This window comes from Microcaecilia unicolor, chromosome 5 (assembly GCF_901765095.1).
Source record: "Microcaecilia unicolor chromosome 5, aMicUni1.1, whole genome shotgun sequence".
NCBI classification, from domain to species: Eukaryota; Metazoa; Chordata; class Amphibia; order Gymnophiona; family Siphonopidae; genus Microcaecilia; species Microcaecilia unicolor.
The window spans coordinates 160526343-160551366 of record NC_044035.1 but is presented as its reverse complement, the minus strand read 5'-3'; the positions used below and the strand labels follow the sequence as shown (position 1 = coordinate 160551366).

General features: G+C 45.9%; 1 protein-coding gene across 1 annotated transcript in view; it reads right to left on the bottom strand.

Annotated features, from left to right (window-relative positions):
* Positions 1–25024, bottom strand: part of ADAMTS14 (ADAM metallopeptidase with thrombospondin type 1 motif 14) — a 372712-nt gene that overhangs the window by 322307 nt on the left and 25381 nt on the right. Inside the window, exon 4 of the mRNA XM_030204905.1 lies at positions 10845–10965. Coding sequence (XP_030060765.1) covers positions 10845–10965 — 121 coding nt within the window. The remainder of the gene's footprint in view (positions 1–10844; positions 10966–25024) is intronic.

The window sequence follows — 25024 nt, the reverse complement described above, 5'->3', positions numbered from 1 at the left end:
TTGCTATCTCCGGGCCCGTCTTGCCTTCCAGTTGCAGTTATCTCCACATCACTTCCTTAAGAAGAAACTCCGGGGGGAGGGGGTGTCTCTTTAACTTGCAGAGACCCCTTCCAAAACTGCTGCCAGTAGGCCTCTTGGATGCAGCCTGCCCACTCCAGAACGGCGGCCTTTACTTCTGCATAGGGTGGCCGTCCCACCGGAATTGACATCTTGAAATGCAGTTTGGCTGTTGCTGGTTAATAGATTCCCCCAAATAAGCTGTCCATGATGCTTCTGGTCAACCACCAGGTAGACGGTTCTTTCAAAATTGATCAGGAAATAGTCCAGGTCACCTCTGGTACCATCTTTGGTAACACCAGGAACAGAGCATGTAACCTGGAAGTGCGAAAGGCATGAATCACTTGGGTCAGAGAGTTCTGTTGGGCTTCTAGAGATCTCTGGGACACCTGCTGGTGCTTCCATTGCCTCTTACTACTTGTTGCAGATGCTGCTAACCTTCCACTAAGGTCTGGAGTAGCCTTTTCAAGTTTTTGCTGTGCTGGCACTAGCTATAATCCCCCCCCCCCCCCCCCACCAACTAGCCCATTTTGCTCAATGTTCCAGCACAGTACAGCATCTGTATAAGGCCAGAGCTCAGGATCCTGGCTTCCCTCTTGCAGGATAAGCTCCAATCCCACCACTGCCACAACATGTGATAACGTGAGCGAGGGTTGAGGGTTGGCATTCAGATTATACAGTCAGACAAGGTTACAAAAGTAAAGCAAACTCTATTAACTCAAAATCTGAGGCCTGCTACACTAGTGTGAAAAAGTCCTGCATCACATGTTCAGAAAATCATGTTTTCATTTATTCTCTTTCTGCTATGAGTTAATGAAACCAAATTCATATACAGTATTAAGTTCAGAAGTGAGTGTAAATTCAATTTTGCATGTACTTAGCATTGAAATGTTTTATTTAGCGCCATCTATCCTATTTTTTGAGCCATGTATAGTATGATGCTAAGTGTATTATGTACATCACAAGGTCAAGCGTTAGAGTACCACTGTTAAATTTATTTTTACTTTTTATTATTTTTTTATTAATTCTGTGGCCCTGAAAAGGAGCATTTGAAACAATTATCAATTTTAATACTTGGTTAAAAACTAAACCATATTCATTGGTCAGAAAACTCTCAACACCACCGGTTCATTTTGATCCGAAATGCATCAAATTTAGAAGCTCCTAATGGAACACCTAATGGAACACCAACGGAAGGGACAAAAACCATTACGGATGCTGAAAATATCAGAAAAACACATACAACTGATGCAAAATTGAATTCTGAAAATGGCATATGATATGCAACATTTTCTACCTTACACTTGGGCAGAAAGCTGGTCTGAGATGAAAGTTATCATTATTGCACAGGTGATGCAGGACTTTTTCACACTACTGTATTTCACAGGCACAGAAAATGAGGGGTACATTGTCTTGCAATTCAGAGAAATCTTTACATAGGACTGCAGCTGACAGGCCCCATAACATGCTTATACAGTCTCTCTTGGGTTGCACCAATGCTGGTCTGGCTCCAGCCAGGCCTCAATGATTCAAGGTAAGGTTGGCCTACCTGAGCCAGGTTATGGTGGCTACAGATAGGTAGTGAAGCATACACTGTGGGCCCACTTCTCCCTTCCCTGGGCCTTCTTAACACAACTCTGGCCCCACCTTTTATACTTCCAGGCAGCTGTCCTCCTAGGTCCACCTCTCCTGTGTAACTTCCTCTTTGGGCAGATCTATGGGGCTGAAGGTGGTCCTGACTCGTGACGGAGTATTCTTAAGGGATAGTGGCAGCGTTCTATAGACACCCTCAGAGGGGGTATAACTGTTAGAGGGGCATTCACAGGGGAGGAACCAGTAATGTTAGAGGGGTGTTCATAGGGGAGGAGTGAATAGGAGCCAACTCTGTGGATGCCAGTGGGTGCTGAGCACCCCCAATATTGAGCAGACTTCTTCATTATGTATAGGGAAGGGCAATTTGTATTTGGTTTGGCACCCCCAATAATTCTGAAATGTCGGCACCTATGTAGGAGCAGCAAAAATGTTAGAGAGATATTCACAGGGGAGGAGTGTGTAGCTGTTAGAAGGGTGTTCACAGGAAGGGAGAAAGTTTCTTTACAGGGGTGTTCATAGGAGAAGAATGTTTTACTGTTAGTGGAGTTTTCACAGGGGAGGAGCTTGCAACTGTTAGAGGGGTGTTCACAAGAAAGGAGCATGTTACTTTTACAGGGATGTTCACAAGGGAGGAACGTGTTACTTTTAGAGGAGTGTTCACAGGAGAGGAGCATGTTACTTTACAGGGGTGTTCAGAGAGGAGGAACGTGTTACTTTTACAGGGCTGTTCACAGGGGAGGAGCTTGTAACTGTTAAAAGGGTTTTCACAGGAATGAAGTGTGATACTGTTAAAGGTGTGTTCACGGGGAGGAGCGTGTAACAAAGGGGTGTTCACAGGAAAGGAGCGTGTTACTTTTACAGAGGTGTTTATAGAGGAGGTGAGTGTTACTGTTAGAGGGATGTTCACAGGGGAGGAGCATATAACAGAGGGGTGTTCACGGGGAAGGAGCATGTAAATGTTAGAAGAGTGTTCACAGGAGAGGAGTGTGTGACAGACAAACAAGACAACAGAAGGCTACATTGGCTAGGCAACTAACCTGGATCACATGCTTGGAGGGCAGCTATGCTCACCACTAATCTCACCCTTCCCTACCCCATCTCCACCCCAAAGTATCTATCATCTGCCCACCCTTTCCCTACCCCTTCTCCCAACAGTTTCAGCATCTCCCCATCTCCCTGCTTCCCTTCCCCCTTCTGAGCCTACCTGATCCCTTTTTTTCCACTCACTGTCATTGCTGCATCTGCACTGCCACCAAGTCCACTCCATCCTGTACCACTAAACAAGAGTCCGCTCAGCCAGTGTGGAGCCTTGAGAATGCTTAAGTACTGTACATTTATCCCCTAGGAACTTCCTGTTTCAGAAGGCGTGGCTGCAGGGGCGTATCTGGACTCCGGCGGTAGGGGGGGCCAGAGCCAGAGGGAGGGGGCACATTTTAGCCCCCCCCCGCCCGCCGCCGCCGAGCCACCCACCGCCCACCAATGACTCTCCTCCACCCCCTCCCGCCGCCAACCCTCCCCCGCTGCTGTTCTTACTTTTGCTGGCGGGGGACCCCAACCCCAGCCAGCCGAGGTCTGCTTCCACCTGCCGCTGCCGTAAAAACTTCTTCTTCAGCCGGCGGGGGGACCCCAAACCCCCGCCAGCCGCCCCGCGGTGTTTAAAATTCATCTTCGGCCTCCGTGGCCGTGCTGCTGTGATAGGCGCTGTTGAATCCACTTCGGAGTCTGACGTCGCAGCACGTACAACGTACAACGACGTCAGACTCCGAAGTGGATTTCAACAGCGCCTATCACAGCAGCACGGCCACGGAGGCCGAAGATGAATTTTAACACCGCGGGGCGGCTGGCGGGGGTTTGGGGTCCCCCGCCGGCTGAAGAAGAAGGTTTTACGGCAGCGGCAGGTGGAAGCAGACCTCGGCTGGCGGGGGTTGGGGTCCCCCGCCAGCAAAAGTAAGAACGGCAGCGGGGAGGGTTGATAGCGGTAGGGGGGTCCAGGGCAAAATCTGCGGGGGCCCCAGGCCCCTGAGGCCCCACGCAGATACGCCCCTGCGTGGCAGGCAGCAGGCCTTGAGCGTGAGTGGATGCTCAAGGCCCCTTGCTGGCAGTACTGACTTTTGTTAAACGATGATGACTGCCATGCTGGTGCTATCTCCAAATTGTGCCGTTCCTAGGAAAACATCTAGACCACCTAGTAGTCAGGCTGGCCCTGCTTATATTTTTTCCTCTCTCGTCTGAAATCACAAGTAGAGACCCAGCATAAGACTGAGATTCTTCTCACTCCTGTGGCGCTCCACTGAGAATCCTCTGGCAGTTCACACTGATAGGAATCCTGAGGTCACAGAAGCTCTCCAGCTGCAGATTAACATTCTTGGGAAACTGCTATGCTTCTGAAAACCAATCTACTTCTATCACAGATTTCAGTGTGGAGGTTATACTGGAATGAGGAGTATGATGACTCCCTTCCTCTAGGAATCAAGATCCGACTCCTGCCTAGAGCTGCTTATTTATTCTCCAAGCATTTTGCTCCCTCTCTGTCAGACTTGTGAGTTCTTGTACCAAGTAGAGCACTGCTGAGCCCGGTACTCGGACCAGGTTCTGCTTGGCGGCCGGACAACCCCCGGATTTCACCTGCGCTGACCACCGTTCCCCAGAGATTGAGCCCCTAGATGTGGACGGCCTGCAGGACTTACGAGACTGAGCTGGAAGCGGGGTGGTGAACGTATCAGCCAGGCAGGCAGCAGGTCAAGAGAGTAATCCAGGTACAGGCAAAGTCAGTAGGCAGGCAGCAGGTCAAGAGAGTAATCCAGGGACAGGCAAAGTCAGTAGGCAGGCAGCAGGCAAGAGAGTAATCCAAGTAGAGGCAAAGTCAGTAGGCAGGCAGCAGATCAAGAGAGTAATCCAGGTACAGGCAAAGTCAGTAGGCAGGCAGCAGGTCAAGAGAGTAATCCAGTTATAGGTAAAGTCAGTAGGCAGGCAGGGCAAGACAGTAATCCAGGCACAGGTAAAGTCAGCAGGCAGACGCAGGCAAGAGAGTAATCCAGGCACAGGTAAAGTCAATAGGCAGGCAGCAGGCAAGAGAGTAATCCAGGCACAGGTAAAGTCAATAGGCAGGCAGCAGGCAAGAGAGTAATCCAGGCACAGGTAAAGTCAATAGGCAGGCAGCAAGCAAGAGAGTAAGTCAGCAACGAGGGTCAAAGTAGAGAAGAAGCAAACTACTGAGCAAGTAGCACCTACCAAAGTAGAAGCCGAAGCATGGAGTTCAGGAAGAGCTCAGCTCAGTGGCGATCCTAGGTCGGCTGCCACCCGGGGCGGATCGCCGCTGCGAACCTCCCCTCCTCGGGTGCAGCGGCGTCCGTCCCCCCCCCAGGGTGCAGCATGACCCCCCCCCCCCGGTGCAATGACACCCCCCTCCCCGGCACATCAAGCCCCCCCCTGCGCAATGACACCCCCCTCCCCAGTGCATCAAGCTCCCCCCCCACACACATTTTTGGCTGCTGGAGGGTGCAGAGAGCAGCCGCGTGCCTGTCAGCTCAACTGGCTCCTGCTCCCTCTGCCCGGAATAGGAAGTAACCTGTTCTGGGGCAGAGGGAGCAGGGAACCAGCGGAGCCGACAGGCGCGTGGCTGCTCTCTGCACCCTCCAGCAATGTGCGCCCGGGGCGGACCGCCCCCACCGCCCTTGCTACTCCACTGGCTCAGCTGATAAAGTGCTGGCGTCTGACATCAGCAGGAACCAGCAGGGAGAAGGAGCACAGCCATAGGACAAAGAGCAGGGGAAGGAGGACCGGAAGACCAATAGGAGAGAAGCAAGGGAAGCCAGGCAGAGGGAGAGCAGACACAGGTGGGTGGGAACAAAGCAATCAAGGAGCCTGGATGCAGGCAGAAAGAGAGTAGACACAGGTGGGTGGAAGCAAAGCAATTAAGGAGCCTGCAAGCACCCGCTCTCTGAACAAACCCAGAGAAGAACTACATACACATGGCTCAGGGCTGTGCCAGTCAGTGTGCGTGTCGACGGAACCCCACGCAGCCCGAGAACGCCGCTTGCGTTGAGGTAGGGGACATGACACTCTCCTGCAGCTCCCGGGACCCAAACTTTGGGCTCTGGACTGCATCCACAGAGCAGAGATTCTGGGTTACATCACTTTAGTCAGTCCTCTCAACCAGTATCCGAAAACCATTATACCTCCTTTCCAAAATTAAATATCTGTGAGACGCACATACCTGCAAGTAATGGACAGGGATTTTTAGGACCTCTTGTATGTTTGTTGCAGTAGGACCCCAATTACAGGGAACAGAAATAGTATGACAGGATCCAGGGCCAAGGAAGAGAAGCTAGAATTTTCTACGCTCTGTTAGGTTTGAGCGAATTTCAACCACGTGGGTTTAAAGCCCATTTTGCATAAGTAGGAACAGGGACATCCAAGTTGAGATGTTCATAATTTACAAGCATTTTACAAAAGGCTCCACTGAATGAGGAGCTTTTTGTAAAATACATATAAGGTCATGGGAAACCGTGTGTATTTGGTGGCACCTACAACAAGAACAGCCATTTTACAAAATAGAAATTCAAAGAACAGCATCAACTGAGGCTTTGTTCTTGATAATGCTGGCTCTTACACATATAGAAGGCAGGTTTTGCAAACTGCACTTATAAGTGCTAATATTTACACATGTAAGCAGCATATTTTACTGAGTATCCATGGAGAGAAAATTAAGGGGCCAAGTTCCAAAGCTCAATTTTTTGTTATATTTGAAGTGGAGTACTGTGACACTGCTACTAGGTAATGCAGCAGCCATTTTGAGGCCGGACCTATGAAGGGCAGGAGCGAATGAGCATTGCTCCTATTCATATGCCCCCTGGATCACCAGGGAGCTTTAAGGTAGGCCTGGGGGAGGCCTAACAGGGTAAGGGGTGGGGGCTTTGTTTCAGGAGGTGAGGGCTCCGGATGGAATTACCCATTTGTTTTGTGGGGGGAGGAAGGGAGAAGATTAGGATGGGGATTGGGACAGAGGGCACCAGACAGCAATCTGGCGTTACCTGGAAGATAACTGAGTACCGACCAATATTTAAGACTGGTGCCCGGTTACCCCTGTGGTTAAAGTTAGCACAGTTTTTTTGTGGCCTAACTTTAGCTGCTTACTTAACCAGCTAGAGGCTCATCCGTGGTAAAACCCTTTGAAAATTAGGCAAACTCATATAAATCAGCTTTTTACAGGTCTAAGTGGTGCCTAACACTTCCCAAATGACATCTTTATATTATCTGGCTTAAACAGGAGCTGCCCAAGGTACTGAACATTGTACCCACAAAGGTTTCAAACTGCCTATTTAAAAATGGTAATATTGAGCCTCCACACAGGTCTTGCAGATTGTTAGGTACGTTATACCTATTGGACTGCAGGCTGAATTTCCAAGGGGAAACCCTTTTGAGTAAGTATTTGTACTCTAAGTGAAGACAGATCATTTTTAGATCTGCAATGGCAAATTCATTATTTTTTTTTCAATTAAACATTTCTAATATTTTTGTATATCCAGAGATGACTGAAATTTTGCTCTCAGCCCTAAAATGTTTGTGATCCTACAACTCTGATCAATTATAACATACTGTATCTCATACATAAAGTTCTTTTTTCTGGTCTCTCTTTTGTATCTTAGTTCTCTGCTAGTTCCTTGTCAGCCACAGGGGTCCTCATATTCTGCAAATACTAACCAACCTTTTATTCCTTCTCTGTGAAATCATTTTTTTTCCTTTCTGTAGGGAATCAGCTTCTTGCTATGTCGCACCTTCTCTTTGGAACTCACTCCCTGTGGACATTCATTGTGAAACCTCACTGCCAAAGTTTAAAGTGCTTTTAAAAACGTGACTATTCCAACAGGCTTTTTCAGAATTTGAAGTCTGAGATTCCTTCTTCTCCTCCCCATTCTATGTTCTGGTATATGTTGTTTATGGTAATTACTGTTGTGCTACTGCACATTTCCACATCTTAATGTTTAGGCCCAAATAGCAGGCCTATCTTTGGCTGTATATTGGCTTGGCCGGTTAAGTTTCAACTAGTCAAAGAAATCCAGATATCAATGCTGGTCACCGGAAGTGGCCCAATATTGAATATCCAGGGTCAGCGCCAAGCAAGGGACTTAGGTGACCTACCTCCCGCAGACTGAATATCAGCCAGTTTGTGAATAGTGCACTCGTTTCCTGGAATAATGCACAATCTTTGTGAATAATGAACTATTTGGCTCTGCATTCTACTTCTGGTGTGGCATTCTTCTGTATATATGAGTCAAATAGACGAACAGTGGATCAAAAAAAGAAGTCCTCTCACAAATGGTGTTCCTAAACAAGGTCTTTATTCAAACCAATAAAAAATGGCCCGACATGAATCGTGTTTCGGCTGTAGTGGCCTGCTTCAGGGGTCTATTAATCTTTGATGCAAAAAAACTGGTAAAACAGATGGCTCACAATCAATTGTATTCAAACAGAGATATCAGACATCCTTGCCACAATCAATGCAAGAAAGGCATTGACAATGTTTGCATATATTGACATGCTTTTCAACTTGTGCTTTCTTCAGAGATTCTCCACATGCGTTGCAGGTAAAAAAAACATTATTGCAACAGAATAATCAAATCTTTTCCACCTGAAAGCTGGTTGATTCTTCAGCTGCTCATGTTATTTCCAGATTAGGACCTTCAGACACCACCACAGAATACCGTTACACTGGCGCATTGATTGTGGCAAGGATTTCTGATATCTCGTTTGAATACAATTGATTGTGAGCCATCTGTTTTACCAGTTTTTTTGCATCAAAGATTAATAGACCCTGAAGCAGGCTGCTACAGCCGAAACACGATTCGTGTCGGGCCGTTTTTATGATTTGAATAAAGACCTTGTTTAGGAAACACCATTTGTGAGAGGACTTCTTTTTTTGATCCACTGTTCGTCTATTTTGACTCTCATTTCTCCTGGGAGAGATCACCTTCTGTAGGTATTTTATTCTTCTGTATATCCTGTTCCAATTCCAGTAGTTGCCTTCGATAGTATCCACATGGGTGATACTCGATTGAAACCGTTCCACTCTAGTAACAACAGAGTTCACTACTTCTACTTTTGCGGCTCTCATCTCAGCAGGTGCACATATTTTCTCCTTCTGTTCCGCTGGAGAATCTGTCACACTCACATTAGGCCCAGGGAAGTACATTTGTCTTCAGATTCACCTGCCCGTAAAACCTTCGCTGGACATATTTCATTAGTGATCCTTAATAGTTGAAGGGGCAGAAACCACAGATTGCCTTTAACTTGTTTAGGCATAATTGTGAAGTGCTTTCTGCTGATCTCTAGCCCTGAGAACAAAAAGTTCTAAATCAGATTTATCTGCTTCAAAGTCTGTGATGGTAAATTCAATCAAATTCTATCGAACGCTGCAGTGCTATTATTCCCCACTAATGGTATTCCACTCCTAAGTGTGCTGGCCACTTATGGAGGTTCACTGCTCCCCCCAACAAGGAGAGAGGTTGCACAAATAGCTAGTGACCATCTGATGGAGACAATGGGAACAAAAGCTCCAGGTCCAGTCCTTCTTGCCCTGTTGGGATGTTTCCTATGACAGCAAAAGTAGAGCGTTTTACAGTTGAGCTCTTTGTTCTTCTATTTCAAGGAAGCCATATAGCTATATTTCTCTTGGTTCATTACTCAGCGACAACATAAGAGATTTGTTTGACCCTGATGCAGGCTTTGATGCCGTAACACGGCCATGTCGGGTCTTTATTTAGCCACAGTGGCGTAGGAAGGGGGGCGGTGGGCGGTCCGCCCGGGTGCACGCCGCTGGGGGGGTGTCATCTCCGTTGGTTCCTTGCTCCCTCTGCCCCGGAACAGGTTACTTCCTGTTCCAGGGCAGAGAGAGCAAGGAACCAATGGCGCCGACGCAGCTCCCAGCGACGTGGACTCGGGGGAGGATCGGTCCTCCCGCCTGCCCCTCGCTTCTAAACTAAGTAAGAATGCGCTCCGGGGGAGGGATGCGCGCCGAGGGGGGGTGCCGTGCTGCACCCGGGGGTGGGGGGGTGCGCAGCGGCGACCCACCCTGGGTGTCAGCCGCCCTCACTACGGCACTGTTTAACCCTTAACAAAGACTTCCTGATTTCCTCTTCAACGCTCCTCCCGCTCTTGCGTCCAATATAATATTTGCTCCAGTTTATTTTGGTTACCCCCCCACTCCTAAACTGTCTGGGGCTCTCCAGGACAGATTTGGAAACCACTGCTTTAGTAATTTCAAAAATATATATGTGTGTGTCATTTTTGTTGGCGCAAAGTACCATATGACAAAGAAGGTGCAAACTGACTGCTGTAGATACCTTTCTTTCATAGGCAAGAGAGCATTTGTGCTCTTGTTTTGAAAATTAGTGCAAGGTTTGCACGTAAAAAATGCCCACAGACTTTATAATATGCAGGTAGCTTCAAATTACCCCCAAAGTTATTATAACTTATACAAAGCATTTCCCATGAAATACATCCCCGTTTGCAATCCAGAGGAACGTGTAGCCACCTAAAGGAAATAAGTCCCACTGGACCAGACTGCATAAATACTGATTTTCTAACACAAAATTAAGGACCTGTGAAACATTTTTTCACCGTTGTTTTTTTAAAATCCTATGTTCTGTTTTGGAATCAGAATTCTGCAGTAATGAGTCAAGGATAACATGAAAGGGTAGAATGAACACTCCCTAGAACACCAGAAAGGCAGATTCATTCATCTAGCACCCATGTAATGAGCATTGAGAAGCAAGTTTTGAGGCCATTATTACATTTGGAAAAGCAAATTACCTCATTGTTAATACACAGAATACGAGCACCTCCTGAGAAAGCTGCTACAGCTTATCTGGGGGTATGCAGAAACACAGACTTCCTTTTTTTGCTTTCCTGAGATAGACTACATGGCAGCTGCTTTATAAAATAAGTCGAATCTGCTAACACTCACACCGAGATCTGACAGTGCAGAACGTAACTCAACACTATCCGATCCACAAGTCTCCTTCTGCAGAGTGCTTGGTAATTCAGACTTTCTATTTGTGCAGACCTTTGCCATGAACATTTGTACCATTCAAGCACTGCTGGCATAGGGCAAAGACTTAATGTGCCAGCTGCAGCTAGTCACAATCACAATACCTTCGCTGTGTCAGTCCTGAGGGACTCCTAGTCTCTCTTGCGCCTGCTGAAGGCTGGTTCTCCGGTACACCACATGTTCTCGGCCACTCTCCTCTTTCTCCTGCTGCCCCCTCTCCAGAGGTTCGATGAAAAACTCGCTGCTGTCTGTCCGAATCAGGCCAGCTAGAACCCACCAAATAAGTACGTTAAATGAGGCAAAGGTTTGAATGATGCATTATAAGAACATAGAGTAGCCATACTGAGTCAGACCAATGGTCATGTAGCCCAGTATCCTGTTTCCAACAGCGGCCAAGCTAGGTCACAGTACCTGGCAGAAACCAAATCATGGCAATATTCCATGCTACAATCCCAGGGCAAGCAGTTGCTTCCCATGTCAGTCTCAATAGCAGGACTATGGACGCTTCCTCCAGGAACTTGTCCAAACCTTTTTTAAACCCCGATATGCTAACCACTGTTGTCACATCTTCCAGCAAAGAGTTCCAGAGCTAACTGGTGCTGATGTTGCTGCTCTGGGAGAACTGTGCTTCTTTTGTACTGGATATGGCCATGTGAAAATATCTAGCATTATGTTCCACATGCTATTCTATAGCTAGCTATCACATATCTCTAATAGTGCATAGTTTGCATATGGGCATATACTCATGGTGGAGTCTGGGTGGAGTGTGGGCAGTGATGCAATGTTAACACATAACACAAAATACCATATCCTCCTCGATATTAGTGCTATTTTACCAGCAGGAATGGCCTCCTGGCCAGGTTACAAAGCGCTTAACTGGCTATCCAAGAATACTGAGAGGGAAATAGCCAGTTATCTCCTGCTGAATATTGCTGGTTAAGTGCTTAGCGGATAACTGGTTATATTGTGCAATATAATGGCTATCTGCTAATATTCAGCGCATCAACCAGCTAAGTTGGCAGCCAAATCAGGGCCGCAGCCACAGCAGGCCTATCTTTGGCTGGTTTTAACTTAAACAGCCAGCACTGAATATTGATTTGGCCGGTTAAACTGCCAAAAATAAAACAAGCCCGTGATTCAATATCCAACTCCACCGCTGAATGCCGGAGATAGCCCTGCGGTTCTGAATATTCAGTTACACACATATCTCTGGAACACAGGCACATATATTTAAGCCAGCTCTATGGCTGCCATACATGCTCATGCCTAAGAGAATGCAAGAGTATCTACCCAGCTACACTAGTATTCTATGAAGGAAAGTAGGTGTCTACATTCCTTTATAGAAAATGGACCCATCAGGTGCTCTCTGAGCACCTATTATAGGTGCACAGTTATAGAAGTACACCCCATATGTATGTTAAAACATTTTAATGTGCGTTTAAAATTGTTTTATTTAAAACAAGTGTATGCAAAGAGCTGAAAGAGTCCAAAAACTGGGGGGAAAGTCCAAACACACTGGAAACAAATTAAAAACTTTTGCCCTGGGTACATCCCTAATACCTACAAGAGAGGTTAATTTGGATAAAGAGCTCTGATTAGCTCTTTCACTTTGCATAGCCATTAAACAGATGACCAATTTGAGCCAGGCCTGATTTGTCCATTTCACAGCTGCACTCATGACTCCCAAGTTCTTAGTAAGAAGTGACACTAGATGTCCATAGACAGAATGGGGCAATATTAAGACTTGTTCAGCTGATCTCCGACTGCCTGAAGCCATGTTCTAGCCCTGCCATAACAAGGACTATTCACAGCCTTAGTAGTGGGCACCAGCCAAACTAGGGTCTTTGCCTAACACAGACCTTATTGGGGAAACAAAGCGGCCTAGAGGGTGCTGCCAGTCAGAAACACATGCACTGGAAATTCATAAACAGTAGCTCATTTTGAAGACGTGTTTTAAGACAGATAGAAATACAAGAATAATTTGTGATTGTTTTCTAAAGATCCATCAAAAGCCAAAAAGTAGATGAACAGAAACGCCAATGAGCTGTACAAATGCTTCTTTACTAAGTTCACGGAGGAAAGGCCTAGCAAAATATGCCCATGGGTACTAAAGTCTATGGAATTGAATGATACTACTAATCATTTCTATAGTGCTACTAGATGTATGCAGCATTGTATACATTATAGGCAGGTACTTTCTCCATCCCTAGAGAGTTCACAATCTAAGTTTCTATACCTGGGGCAATGGAGGGTTAGTGACTTGCCCAAGGAATCAAACCCACGTTGCCGAGATCAAAGCCTACTGCACTAACCATTAGGCCACTACTCCACTTAGCTTAACATTCCAACTGTTTTCCAATGACAGTGTCTTACTTACAGTAAAGGATAATTCAAAGGTATAACATAACATGCATCACATTCAAGGCACTAAAAAGCCAACACTTCACCGGGCTTTGATCTTTCAACAAAATATATTCTTCCATTAACAAGCATTGGCCCATCCATTCTACATTTCACTAAAATACTTAAGAGGGGAAGTTACCAATGTGGACTAAGGGAACAATGCACATTTTTCCCTAAATATAGCAAGTTAAATGGCAAAATTGGGAATTATCTCCCATATTCTATATATGGCACTCAGATTTGAGCACCTAAATTCGTGTGCGCACCCAAGATGAGTGCTCAGTGTAATTAACGAGCCCTTAACTACCAACAGATTGGGTGCTAGCAACCAATTATTGAGCTTAATTGGCACATTAAAATTTGCATGCGTATCTGAGTGGCGCATTATCTATAGGCTTAGCATCTAACTCTACTGGTGCATGACTCAAAAGAGGGTGTGGCCATGGGCATCAGGGGCTTTCTGAAAAGTTGTGCACGTAGCTATAGAATACAGTCCTCAAGTGCAACTTGGGCGGCACATTTACACCAAGTTTCAGTAAATAGTCTGGTTCCTAAAGTTAGGCTCAGGATTTGGCACTAAACACAATTCTATAAATGGTGCTCACCCTTTATAGAATCATGCTTAGTACTGATTTTATTTGGTATCCAATTTGTCCTTAACATGTGATTTGTTTTTAAATTTAGATTTTGCTCACACCTTTTCAGTAGTAGCTCAAGGTGAGTTACATTCAGGTACTCTGGATATTTCTCTGTCCCAGGAGGGCTCACAATCTAGTTTGTACCTGAGGCAATGGAGGGTTAAGTGACTTGCCCAAGATCACAAGGAAACAGCAGTGGGATTTGAACTGGCCACCTCTGGATTGCAAGACCGGTGCTCTAACCACCAGGCCACTCCTCCACTCACTCCTCTAGTGCAAATGGAGGAGTGGCCTAGTGGTTAGGGTGGTGGACCTTTGGTCTTTGGACTTTGGTGGACTTTGGTCCTAGTGAACTGAGTTCGAGTCCCACTTCAGGCACAGGCAGCTCCTTGTGACTCTGGGCAAGTCACTTAACCCTCCATTGCCCCATGTAAGCCGCATTGAGCCTGCCATGAGTGGGAAAGCGCGGGGTACAAATGTAACAAACAAAAAACAAAAAAAACAAAAAACAAGTACTAATGAGATGCCAAGCATACAAATGCATGTAAAGGAGCTCACTATTATACAACATGAATAACACAGGTTGCATTTGATCTCATAGCATTTGGCCTGATGCTCTGAAGGTGCAACTTAAAGAGGCCAGTGTTGAAATCAAAACCCTCTCAGTCCTTGATCCAAACCCTCCCAACCGCTCTGATCCAAGACCCTCCCACTCTCCAAAATTAGTCCTACAACCTTCACCTATGATTCCCCACCACCTGCAAGAGCTTCAATGGGAAGGGGCCTGTGTAATGTCTTTTGGAGAGGGGTGTGGTTAGTGAAGTCTTTGGGAGGACCTTAGTGTCCTTGGAGGTGTGTAGAGTGTCACCCTGTTCTTCAAGTACTCGGGGGTCATTTCCTTCAGGCCTTGAAGATAAGAGAAATACTTTATCATGGAAAGGTCACTTCGCCTTCATAAAAGGGCTAAACCAAGGGTCTCCCAAAATAACAAGCACTATAAAATAAATACAGTAAAAAATCTTTCCCCTAGTTAATAAAAAAGTAAAAACCATCCTCGATCCTCTGTGTGACCTGTATCATACAAAATTACGTGCAATCAATTGAAACTGCGTGAAATGTTGCGTAAAATACTTATCTTATTTGAGATCACTTGGGATCTAGTTAGGGACCTGTAGGGAATTCACGATCATGTCTGATGGATTAGGTAATATTTTGTCTGCATTTTTTGGCAGCTTTTCCTCTGTCATAGGCAGTAAATCTCTGTGCTATAGACTGTAAAAAATTGATTCAGTTGTTATCCAATCTGTGTTATTTTGTAAACCATGTTATATATGTAAGCCGCATTGAACCTGCTAATAAGTGGGAAAGCGCGGGGTATAAATGTTACAAATAAATAAATAAATAATAAATATCAGACCTAATACAGGAGCACTTAGCATCTCCTAAACAGGAATCAGTAACCTCTCCTGCATTCATTTTTTTTTGCAAGTCCTGTGCACTAATGGAAAAATTAGCGCAGGACCTGCAAAAAAATATATATTTTAAAAGCCCTACATACCAGTGCATTAAATCTGGGCTTAGCACACAGGAAACTCATGCATTAAAATGTGTTAACCCCAGATTTTAATGCATTTTAGTAAAAGGGCCCCAAAAGGAATAATAATAAAAGGCTTGTCTTGTACAATCCTGTTGGCACTGATGTTGCTATATACATAGCATGCAGGATTATTATCATGGTAAAATAAAAACTTCCTCAGTATTTATTTATTTTATTTATTTATTGCATTTGTATCTCACATTCCCCCACCTATTTGCAGGCTCAATGTGGCTTACATAGTTTTGTTAACATTGTCATTACAGGATAACAGATACATTTAGTTTTGTGCAGAGATTAAGTAAGGGAAGAAAGAAGAAGGAAGGGAGTGATTAGGGTAATTATAGAAGTGGGCTTTCTTATCTGATTGGGTTGGTGAGGTGGATTAGTGTGGCTAAAGGTTCTCATTGTAGGCCTTGTGAAGAAATATGTCTTCAGAGATTTGCGAAAGATAGTTGTTTCGTCGATTGCTCTCAGGTCTGTGGGCAATGCATTCCATAATGGCATGCTTATGTAAGAGAAGGTGGTGGCATGCATCAGCTTGTATTTTAGTCCTTTACAACTGGGAAGTGTAGGTTGAGAAATTTGTGGGATGATCTTGTGGCATTTCTTGGAGGTAGGTCCACAAGGTTTAGCATGTAGATTGGGGCGTCTGCATGAATGAATTTGTGTACAATCGTGCAGATCTTGAAAGTAATGTGTTTCCCTCAGTGGGAGCCAGTGGAGCTTCTCTCTTAAGGGTTTTGCACTTTCATATTTAGTTTTTCCAAATATGAGTCTGGCAGCAGTGTTCTGGGCAGTTTGGAGTTTTTTGATAGTCTGTTCTTTGCAGCCCGCATATAGTGCGTTGCAGTAATCCAGATGACTTATTACCATCGACTGTACTAGGGTACGGAAGATGTATCTCGGAAGAAAGGTTTTACTCTTTTTAGTTTCCACATGGAGTAGAACATCTTTTTCGTCGTGTTTTTCACGTGGGCATCGAGAGTGAGGTTTCAATCAATGGCGACTCCAAGAATTTTCAAGTTTTGTGAAACAGGAAGAGAACAGTATGGTGTAATTATGGTGAAGAAGTTTTTTTGTGTTATGTTGTGAGGTGAGTACAAGACATTGTGTTTTTTCTGCATTAAGTTTTAGTTGAAATGCATCTGCCCAGGTGTGCATTATTTGGAGACTTTGGTTGATCTCGTTGGTGATTTCATTAGATCATGTTTGAACGGGATGTAATTGTGATGTCATCTGCATATATGTAGGGATTGAGGTTTTGATTGGCTAGCAGTTTGGCTAAAGGTATCATCATCAGGTTGAATAAGGTTGGCGAGATGGGGGATCCTTGGGGTACTCCACATTCAGGTGTCCATGGGGGTGATCTGTCTGTGTTCGTTGTTACTTGGTATGATCTTGTGGTCAGGAATCCTTTGAACCATTTGAGAACTGTGCCTCCTATTCCGAAGTATTCTAGTATATGTAATAATATTTCATGATTAACCATGTCAAAGGCACTGGACATGTCGAATTGTAGGAGGAGTATGTTGTTACCAGTTGCAATTGCTTGTTTAAATGAGTTCATTGCGGACACTAGAACAGTTTTGGTGCTGTGATTTGACCGAAATCCTGATTGAGACGCGTGCAGAATTGAGTGTTTATTTAGGTATTCAGTAAGTTGTTTCGTCACTATGCCTTCCATGAGTTTGGTTAAAAGTGGAATAGATGCTACTGGGCGATAGTTGGTTAGGTCCATTGTGCTTTTCTTAGCATCTTTCGGTAGCGGAGTAAGTAGGATGTTTCCTTTATCCTTCGGAAAGAGCCCATTTTGAAGCCTGTGATTACGTGGTTCGTGAGGTCTGTTTTGAAATGTTTGGGTGCGGATCTTATTACACTATTAGGGCAAATGTCTAATTTGCATTGCGATTTGGCGTATTTTCCGAGCCAATGTGAGATTTCATTTGATGAGAGCGTGTCAAAGTTGGTCCATGATCGATCTGATGGGCATTCCCGGATTTTGGGTCTAGACATTCAAGGATATTTGTGTACTCTGTTATATTAGTAGGTATCATGAGTCAAAGCTTTATGATTTTTTCCTTGAAGTATTTTGCGAGATTGCTTGCTGATGGGGTATCTGTGTTGTTGGAGGTAACCGTAGTAGTATTTAGGAGATTGTTTATGAGTGAGAAGAGTTTGTGTGTATCCTTGTAGTTTGGTCCTATTTTGGTTTTGTAATAAGTCCTTTTATTTTGTCTGATAGTGTATTTGTATTTTCTTTGTAGTTGTTTCAGTCTTTAAGTGTGTTTTCGTCTTTTTCTGACCATGCTCTTTCTAGTCTTCTGACCTGTGTTGTTAGTACTTTCAGTTCTTCGTGAACCATGGTATTGAGTTTTTTTCTATGTGAGGTTCTGGTTTTGAAATGGCACTACAGTATTGTTCTGCATCTGTTATCCCATTTCTTGAAGAAATGGGCGTGAGTCTGTGGGTGTTGTCCATTCGGCGGTGTAGAATTGTTGCCAGAATATAGTGGTTCTATTTTGCCTCTCTTAGTATAGGTTTGTTGTTTTTGTTTTGTTCTTTTTTGTTCTACATGGAGGGAGCGGTTTGCACTGTAGTATCGGACCATGGCCTGGCTGTCCATTTATCTCTTGGCAGTTATCTCACTTTAAATGGCAGCCTCCCAAAACAGGCACCAGACCATTTGACCTTGTGTTCAAGTGAGGCATCTTTCTCAGAAATTATCTCACCCAGTGCCCAGTCCTCACTGAAAATGCTTTGCCCTCCTGTTCATCTGATCAGGTGGTTCATGGGCTTCAGTCTTCGACTCCTATATTTTACAGAAGCTTGGTATGTTCAGAACCCTACATTTTGCTTTCGGTCAGTGTTCCCACCATTTTAAGCTCCTATTTTTGCTTGTCGCTGGTGTCTCCAATATTTTAGCCTCTGGATTTGCATTATTAGAATTTACCACCTTTTGAAGAAATTCACCCAAGGTGGAGTACAGCAAGAATAAGTAAAGGGTTCCTTTTACTAAGCCACGGAAGTGATTCTTGACCAGCAAATGCAAAGAAGCTTATATATATATTTTTTTTTTTTTCTGTAAGCTGTTACAGCTCCAGTATACCCAGTGCAAAAAAAGACAGCAGATGTAAATTCTCAAATTGGACATATTCCAAACACTAAAATTAAAATAAAATGATTTTTTCTACCTTTGTTGTCTGGTGACTTTGTTTTTTCTGATCATGTTGGTCCCAGTCTCTGATTCTGCTGCTCTCTATCTGTTCCCTTAACTCTATTTCCAGGGCTTCCTTTCCATTTATTTCTTTACTTTTCTCCTTTCTTCTTCATTTCTTGCTCTACATCCATAGGTAAAAGATGGGTCCTCTGCAGACTTGACTGGAGGAGGTATAGAGTGGATCCGTTTTTGTCTATTTTCTCCATCCATTTGCAGTTTTCTCCTCTTTTCCCTTTCCCTCATCTCTGTCAGTATGCATCTCCTTCCTCTTTCTCCCTCTCATGCCATCCCCCACCCATGTCCAGCTATTTCTTCCCTCTCTCCTCCCCTACATCCATGTCATACTCAACATCCTCTCTCTTCCCTCTCGCTCCTACATGTTCATCTCACTTTCCTCACTCTTCCTCCCTTCCATCCATGTCCAGCATTTCACTCTCTCCCTTTCCCTCCATCCGTGTCCAGAATTCTCACTCTCCCTAAATCCATGTGCATCTCCTCCTCTATCTTTCTTCTCCCCTCACCATCCATGTACAGCATTTCTCCTCTCTCTCATCCCTCCAATCCAGGTTCATCCACTTCCCTCCTCTCCATCCATGTCCTGCTTTCAACTCTGTCCCCTGCCCCTCCATCCATGTGCATCTCCTTCATGTCTTCCCTCTCCTCATCCCATGTCCAGCATTTCTCCTCTCTCCCTTCCCACTCCATGCGTGTGCCTCTCCTTCCTGTCTTTCCCTCTCCTCAATCCATGTCCAGCATTTCTCGTGCCCCAATTACCCTCCATCAATCCATGGTCAGCATACTCTCCTCTCTCCCCTCCCATCCATGTCCAGCGATTCTCCTTGGTCTTATCCTTCCCTCTCATCCATGTCCAGTGAGTCTCCCTCTCTCCTCTTCCCTCCCATCCCATCCATGTCCAGCGCTTCTCTCTGGCCTCCCCTCTCATCCATGTCCAGCGATTACCTTTGCCCTATCCTTCCCTCTCATCCATATCCAGTGATTCCCCTGCTCTTCCCTCCCCTCCATGTCCAGCGATTCTCCTTTGCCCCCTATCCTCCCCCTCCCTTCCATGTCCATGTCCCAGCCTCCATCTGCCCCCGAGATCGTTCCAACCCCCAGCCCCAACCTGCTGCACTCAGCTCCCCGACTTCCGTTTGTGACCCCTGCGTTGAAATCTTCTACTTTTTACCTGACGTCACAGTGGCGAACCGGTAGTGAAAGCAGCAGGTAGGCTCACCTCCTCGTCGCTTCCCTTCCCTCTTAGCGTCCTGCCCTCACGGAAAGGAAATTACATCAGAGGAAGGCGGGACACTGAGAGGGAAGGAAGCAACAAGGAGGCGAGCCTGCCTGCTGCTTTCACTGCCGGTTCACGCTGCAACCATCGGGTAAAAAAGTAGAAGATCTCACATAGGGGGCACGAACGGAAAGTCAGGGAGCTGAAGGCAGGCAGGTGCCGGTACACAATACCACTGCGTACCAGCACAAAAAAGCACTGTATGTGTGTATATATATATATATTTTTTTTTTTTTTTTTGCTAAGCATGGCCTGTTTTTTTCCTTGTGTAACAGGGATGAGGGATTCAATTCATATGAGGTTCTGGATAGAAATCTGTAGCAGTCCATCTTTTCCGGCTGAAAAAGAGCTTTTCACCCCCTACGCTTAATAAAAGACAGACACCCTTGATCCCTGGAGGTATGCTGGTGCTGTAGAGCATTTGTAATATTAACTTTCGTAGGTAGGTTTGGTGCTGGTATAGCATGGTAAGCTTCTGAAGATCTATGTGCAAGGTTTTGTCTTATATCACACAGTGTCTGGTAGTAGAGGGATTTGTTTTGCTATCACTGATTTGATACCAGAGTTGTATGTTGAGTGCAGGGGCGTATCTGGCCTCCGGCAGTAGGGGGGGCCACAGCCAGAGGGAGGGGTACATTTTAACCCCCCACCCCCGCCGACCCCCCCCAGCCGCCACCATTACCGGACCCCCCACCGCCACCAACGACTCTCTCCCACCCCCCCCCGCCAGCCCTCCCCTGCTGCCGTTTCTTACTTTTGCGCGTGCGACGTCAGACTCCGAACTGGATTCAGCCGCTCAACTCCAGCACGTCGGCCACGGCGGACGAAGAACTTGAAAGACGTCACCTCGGGTTGGCTGGCGGGGGTTGGGGTCCCCCGCCAGTTGAAGAAATATTTTTAAAGGCCCAGGAGGAAGCGGACCTCGGCGCAAAAGTAAGAAACGGCAGCAGGGGAGGGCTGGCAGCGGGAGGGGGCCAGGGCGAAATCTGCGGGGGCCCAGGCCCCTATGGCCCCACGCAGATACGCCCCTGGTTGAGTGTAAAGTGACGGCAAACACAGAAGAACAAAAGACCCTCTTTGGTCAATGCAAACAAGCACACTCAGTGAAGGTAACAATAAAGATGATAGAAAAACGTCCAACGGACTCAAGGAGTTCACATCAGAGGTTTTATTCAAAGTAAAAAAAATGGACTCGACACGAATCGTGTTTCGGCCACAAAGGTCTGCTTCAGGAGTCCCTGTGATATGCAAGTATGAAACTTCCAGTGCTCTGCAACGTCTGAAAGCAATAACCTAATCACTGGAGTATCATAAATCTGAAGCGCAGTCTTCAACAACGCATGTCAAATCCATTTTTTACTTTGAATAAAACCTCTGATGTGAACTCCTTGAGTCCATTGTACGTTTTCCCATCATCTTTGTTGTCACCTTCGCTGTGTTGCCTGTTTGAGTTGTAAAATGAAACATTCTACTTCTGCTCTGCATGCCTTATGGGGAGAATTTGTTTGATCTGGGAAGACCCATATGAATGAATAATAATAGCCATGTGAATGAATAATTATGTACAATTGACTTCTGTGTGAGTACTTGTGCACCTCACTCCTGCCTTGGAAGTGTGCAGCTAGGTGCTGGCGGTTGCCAGCACAGGAGGGCTCAACCTGGTGGAACGAATTGGACAGTTTTCTTTGTGTGTGGCTTGACTCAATTAGGTTGTTGACTTTGGTTTTATGTGTATATAATATATAAATATATGTAGTTTATGTATTTTCATGATTTTATAATAACTTAATTGCTTGGCTCCTGTCAGTTTGCTGTCTCTATCACTCACAACTTTACTCCCTGATTGTAGCTCTGAGGAGTGAGGGGGGCGCCATTTCATCCTTCACCTCAGGCAGCAGATTGGCTTTAGCTGCCCCTGAGGACACCTATAGGAATAGAAATATATATCTGCTATTTTGGAACAATCGATAAAAACGCTACGGAGAGAGCCACATTACTAGTCTCCTTTGTATTCAAACAAGACCTTAATGCTACTTTAAGACTCTATTTTAAACACTCCAAAGAACTCTTTGGGGGGTGCAAAAATTTGGGTCTATCCAGACGTTACTAAAACAACTCAAGAAAGGAGAAAGATTTTCTTGTCTATGAAGCATGAAGTATTGGAACTCGGGGGTACATTCTTCCTTGCCTATCCATATACATGTTTGATACGATTTGGAGAGACAAAGTACATATTTTACACACCTGAACAATTGAAAGCATTCTAGATTTGAAAAAGTTAAAATAATGTTGGATAAAGTAAGATTAGAGGCACCACACGTAGCCTTTAAACCTATTCAATTTTTTCCTATATACTCCTATGTTATTTTTTATTTCACGTCCCCCACTGTATGTGGTCTACGAAAGCTGATGTAACTTAATTTCTGTGATAATTATTTTTCTTACTGATATTTATTTACAGCTGTGTTCTGTTAACAAGTGAATGACATTGTAAAAATGTTGTTAAAAACTACAATAAATAAAGAATTTAAAAAAAAGGAATAGAAAATCATTTCATTCCATGGACATGCAGGTCGTGTGTGATACCCAGGGGGAGATTGTGGGATGTGTGTGCTTACTACCTATATACTCCAGCATTCAGTAGTCTACCACAAGTTTGACCAAGGGGAGAGCACCAGCAGCTGGCTCCTAGGTAAGCAGTACAGGGATTCCCAACCCCCATACCCACTCCCCCCTCATAACTTTCCCCACACTGCCTTCCTCAAGATGTCCCATAACCCACACTCCTATCCCCAAATCCCAAGGTCCCCATATCAGCCAATACACACCCATGTCTATGATTCCTGTTCCCCTCACAAGTGACAGAGCCTACCCCCAGCGAACCTGCCTATGATTCCCATTGTCCACCCCTCAAATGAGGCAGAGAAGGAATACAATAAGAGCCATAAGAACACCCACACCATCATCAAACGGACTTTTGGCCAGCTCAAAATAGATTCAGATGTTTCGACATTACAGAGGGGAGCTCCTCTACAGCCCAGAAAGGTCACTAAGATCTTCATGGCCTGCTGCATACTGCACAATTGTGGACAGCAAAGTAGACAGCACCTGCTAGAGGACACATAGCAGCATCCAGAACAAGAGGATGATGCTCCCCTCCTTGCCTGCCTACAGAGGACCACACCAGCTGGGGGTCCACGCCAGACAAAGACTAGTAGGTAGAAATTTCAGTATTTATTGTGTGCTCACCATACTTTTTATATCCCCCAACATCACCACCGCTTCCAACTCTCCCCTCCACCCTCCTCCCCTCAGCACACCCCCCAGAGCTCCCTCGCCCCAGCACACCCCCACTCCTTTCCCCTCAGCATACACTACCATATCATGGTAATAGGTCCTCACATCCCTAACTCATCCTCCCCCTCCCTAGGGGGTCCATCTCTCTCTCTAGCTGCTGAGGATGGTCCAGGCGTTGCAGCAGTGCAGGCAGTGTCAGAGGCCTCCCCTGTGAAGTGCCACTGCCCTCAGAGCTGTCAGTAGATGCAGCTGCCACTGCTGTCCCTTGAAAATCTAGCCATCTGGTTGGCTCTGTGGCTGAACTGCTGAGCCCAGCACCCAGCAAAGCAGCATGTGATGGCCCTGATGGACCTGGCCTCAAAGTTTACCCACTGGCCTAGGGTCCAGTGAGTCCCATCTAGGGCGCTTGGATGGCGGTTGCTTCTCAGCAGCTGAGGCAGTTGCTGTGAAGCTGGGCTGGGTAGTATAGACTCTGGTGTCACTTGCTGCTGATGTGGACAGTGCTACCACAGAAATGGTGGCCTCCCCGGTTCCACTGGGAGACAGGCACCTACTGGATGGGTAGTGTGCTGGACAAGACCTGAGTGTAATCATGGAGATCTCACTGGATCCCCAGAAACTGCTGCCAGAAATTTTGGCTAGCATCCCGGCTCTCCTGCTGCATAGAACACAGCACATGCAGGCAGTCCTCTTGGGCCTAGAGCCTCTGCCGCTGAACTTCCACACCTTCATGCAGCAGCTGTAGCTTCTGGAACTGCTAGTCATCCAGCTGCACATTTTGCCCCAGCAGTTTGGTGACCAGCCACACCTCTATGGATCAGCTGTGGCTTCCCATCTATCTCCTCAGCCTTTACAGGGACATGTGGCAATTCCAGCCAGGGGGATGGGCTCCACTAGTAATTGTTCCTGCTCTTCCTCCCCTGCATGCGACCCCTGGCTGGTGTGCTCAGCGTGCTGTTCTGCTACCATAGTGCCCTCCTATGACCCTTCTGCTGCCACTGGCTTCCCCTCCTCCTGATGAGCCTGTGCTGGCTGCTGGTTTCTGGCCTCTCCTGTGGACTCTGAGTCCTCAGCTGCATATGGAAAGTAGAAGAAAGGTGTCTGTTGAACTAGCTAACCAGAATATCTGTTACAGCCTTCCTGAACATACTCCACCATCTGCACCCATATACCACAGATGATGAGGACTACCATTGTCATATCACCACACGATGTATGACTCCACATCCCACAATGTAGGAACCAAGGGTTATGGTGCACAGTGTACCTCGGAAGCCAGGATGACAGACAGCCACACAGCCAGATGGGTAAAGGAGGAAGGCTAGTGAGAGTGGTCTTGAGGGCACAGTGAGAGGGCCAAAGATGCCTTGAATGCACAAATAGCCACTGGTTGGTGATAGTCCAAGAAGGAAGGGGGTGGGGGAAGGCACCCAAATATGACAGATATAGGGGCCCTACACGCAGTGAGCTGAATGCTCCCAAACCTAGGCAATAACCACTAGTCCTTGCAGAATTGTTAGGATATGGGCCCTGATAACCAGCCTTTCACCTTCCCCTCACCTATCTGAAAACCTCTAGTACAGTTGGGTTTCCTATCAGCCCCCCAACACTGTCTAAGATGGATGGAGCAGACTTAAATAGAAAGAGCAGCCTGCACATCTTAATTCCCCAAAACGTACCTGACTCCTCAGCCTGTGTGGAGGTGTCTTGGGTTCCCAGACCATGAATGCTCTCCCTGGGAAGGCGCCTGTGCACCATGCGCTGCATAGGGATGAGGTTCACAGTGTCCGCATCCAACGGGTTATCTCCAGCCTTGTGCTTTATCTCCCTGTTCAACTGTCTCCATTTTTTTTTTCAGTCCTCCACATCTCGATTTGCATAG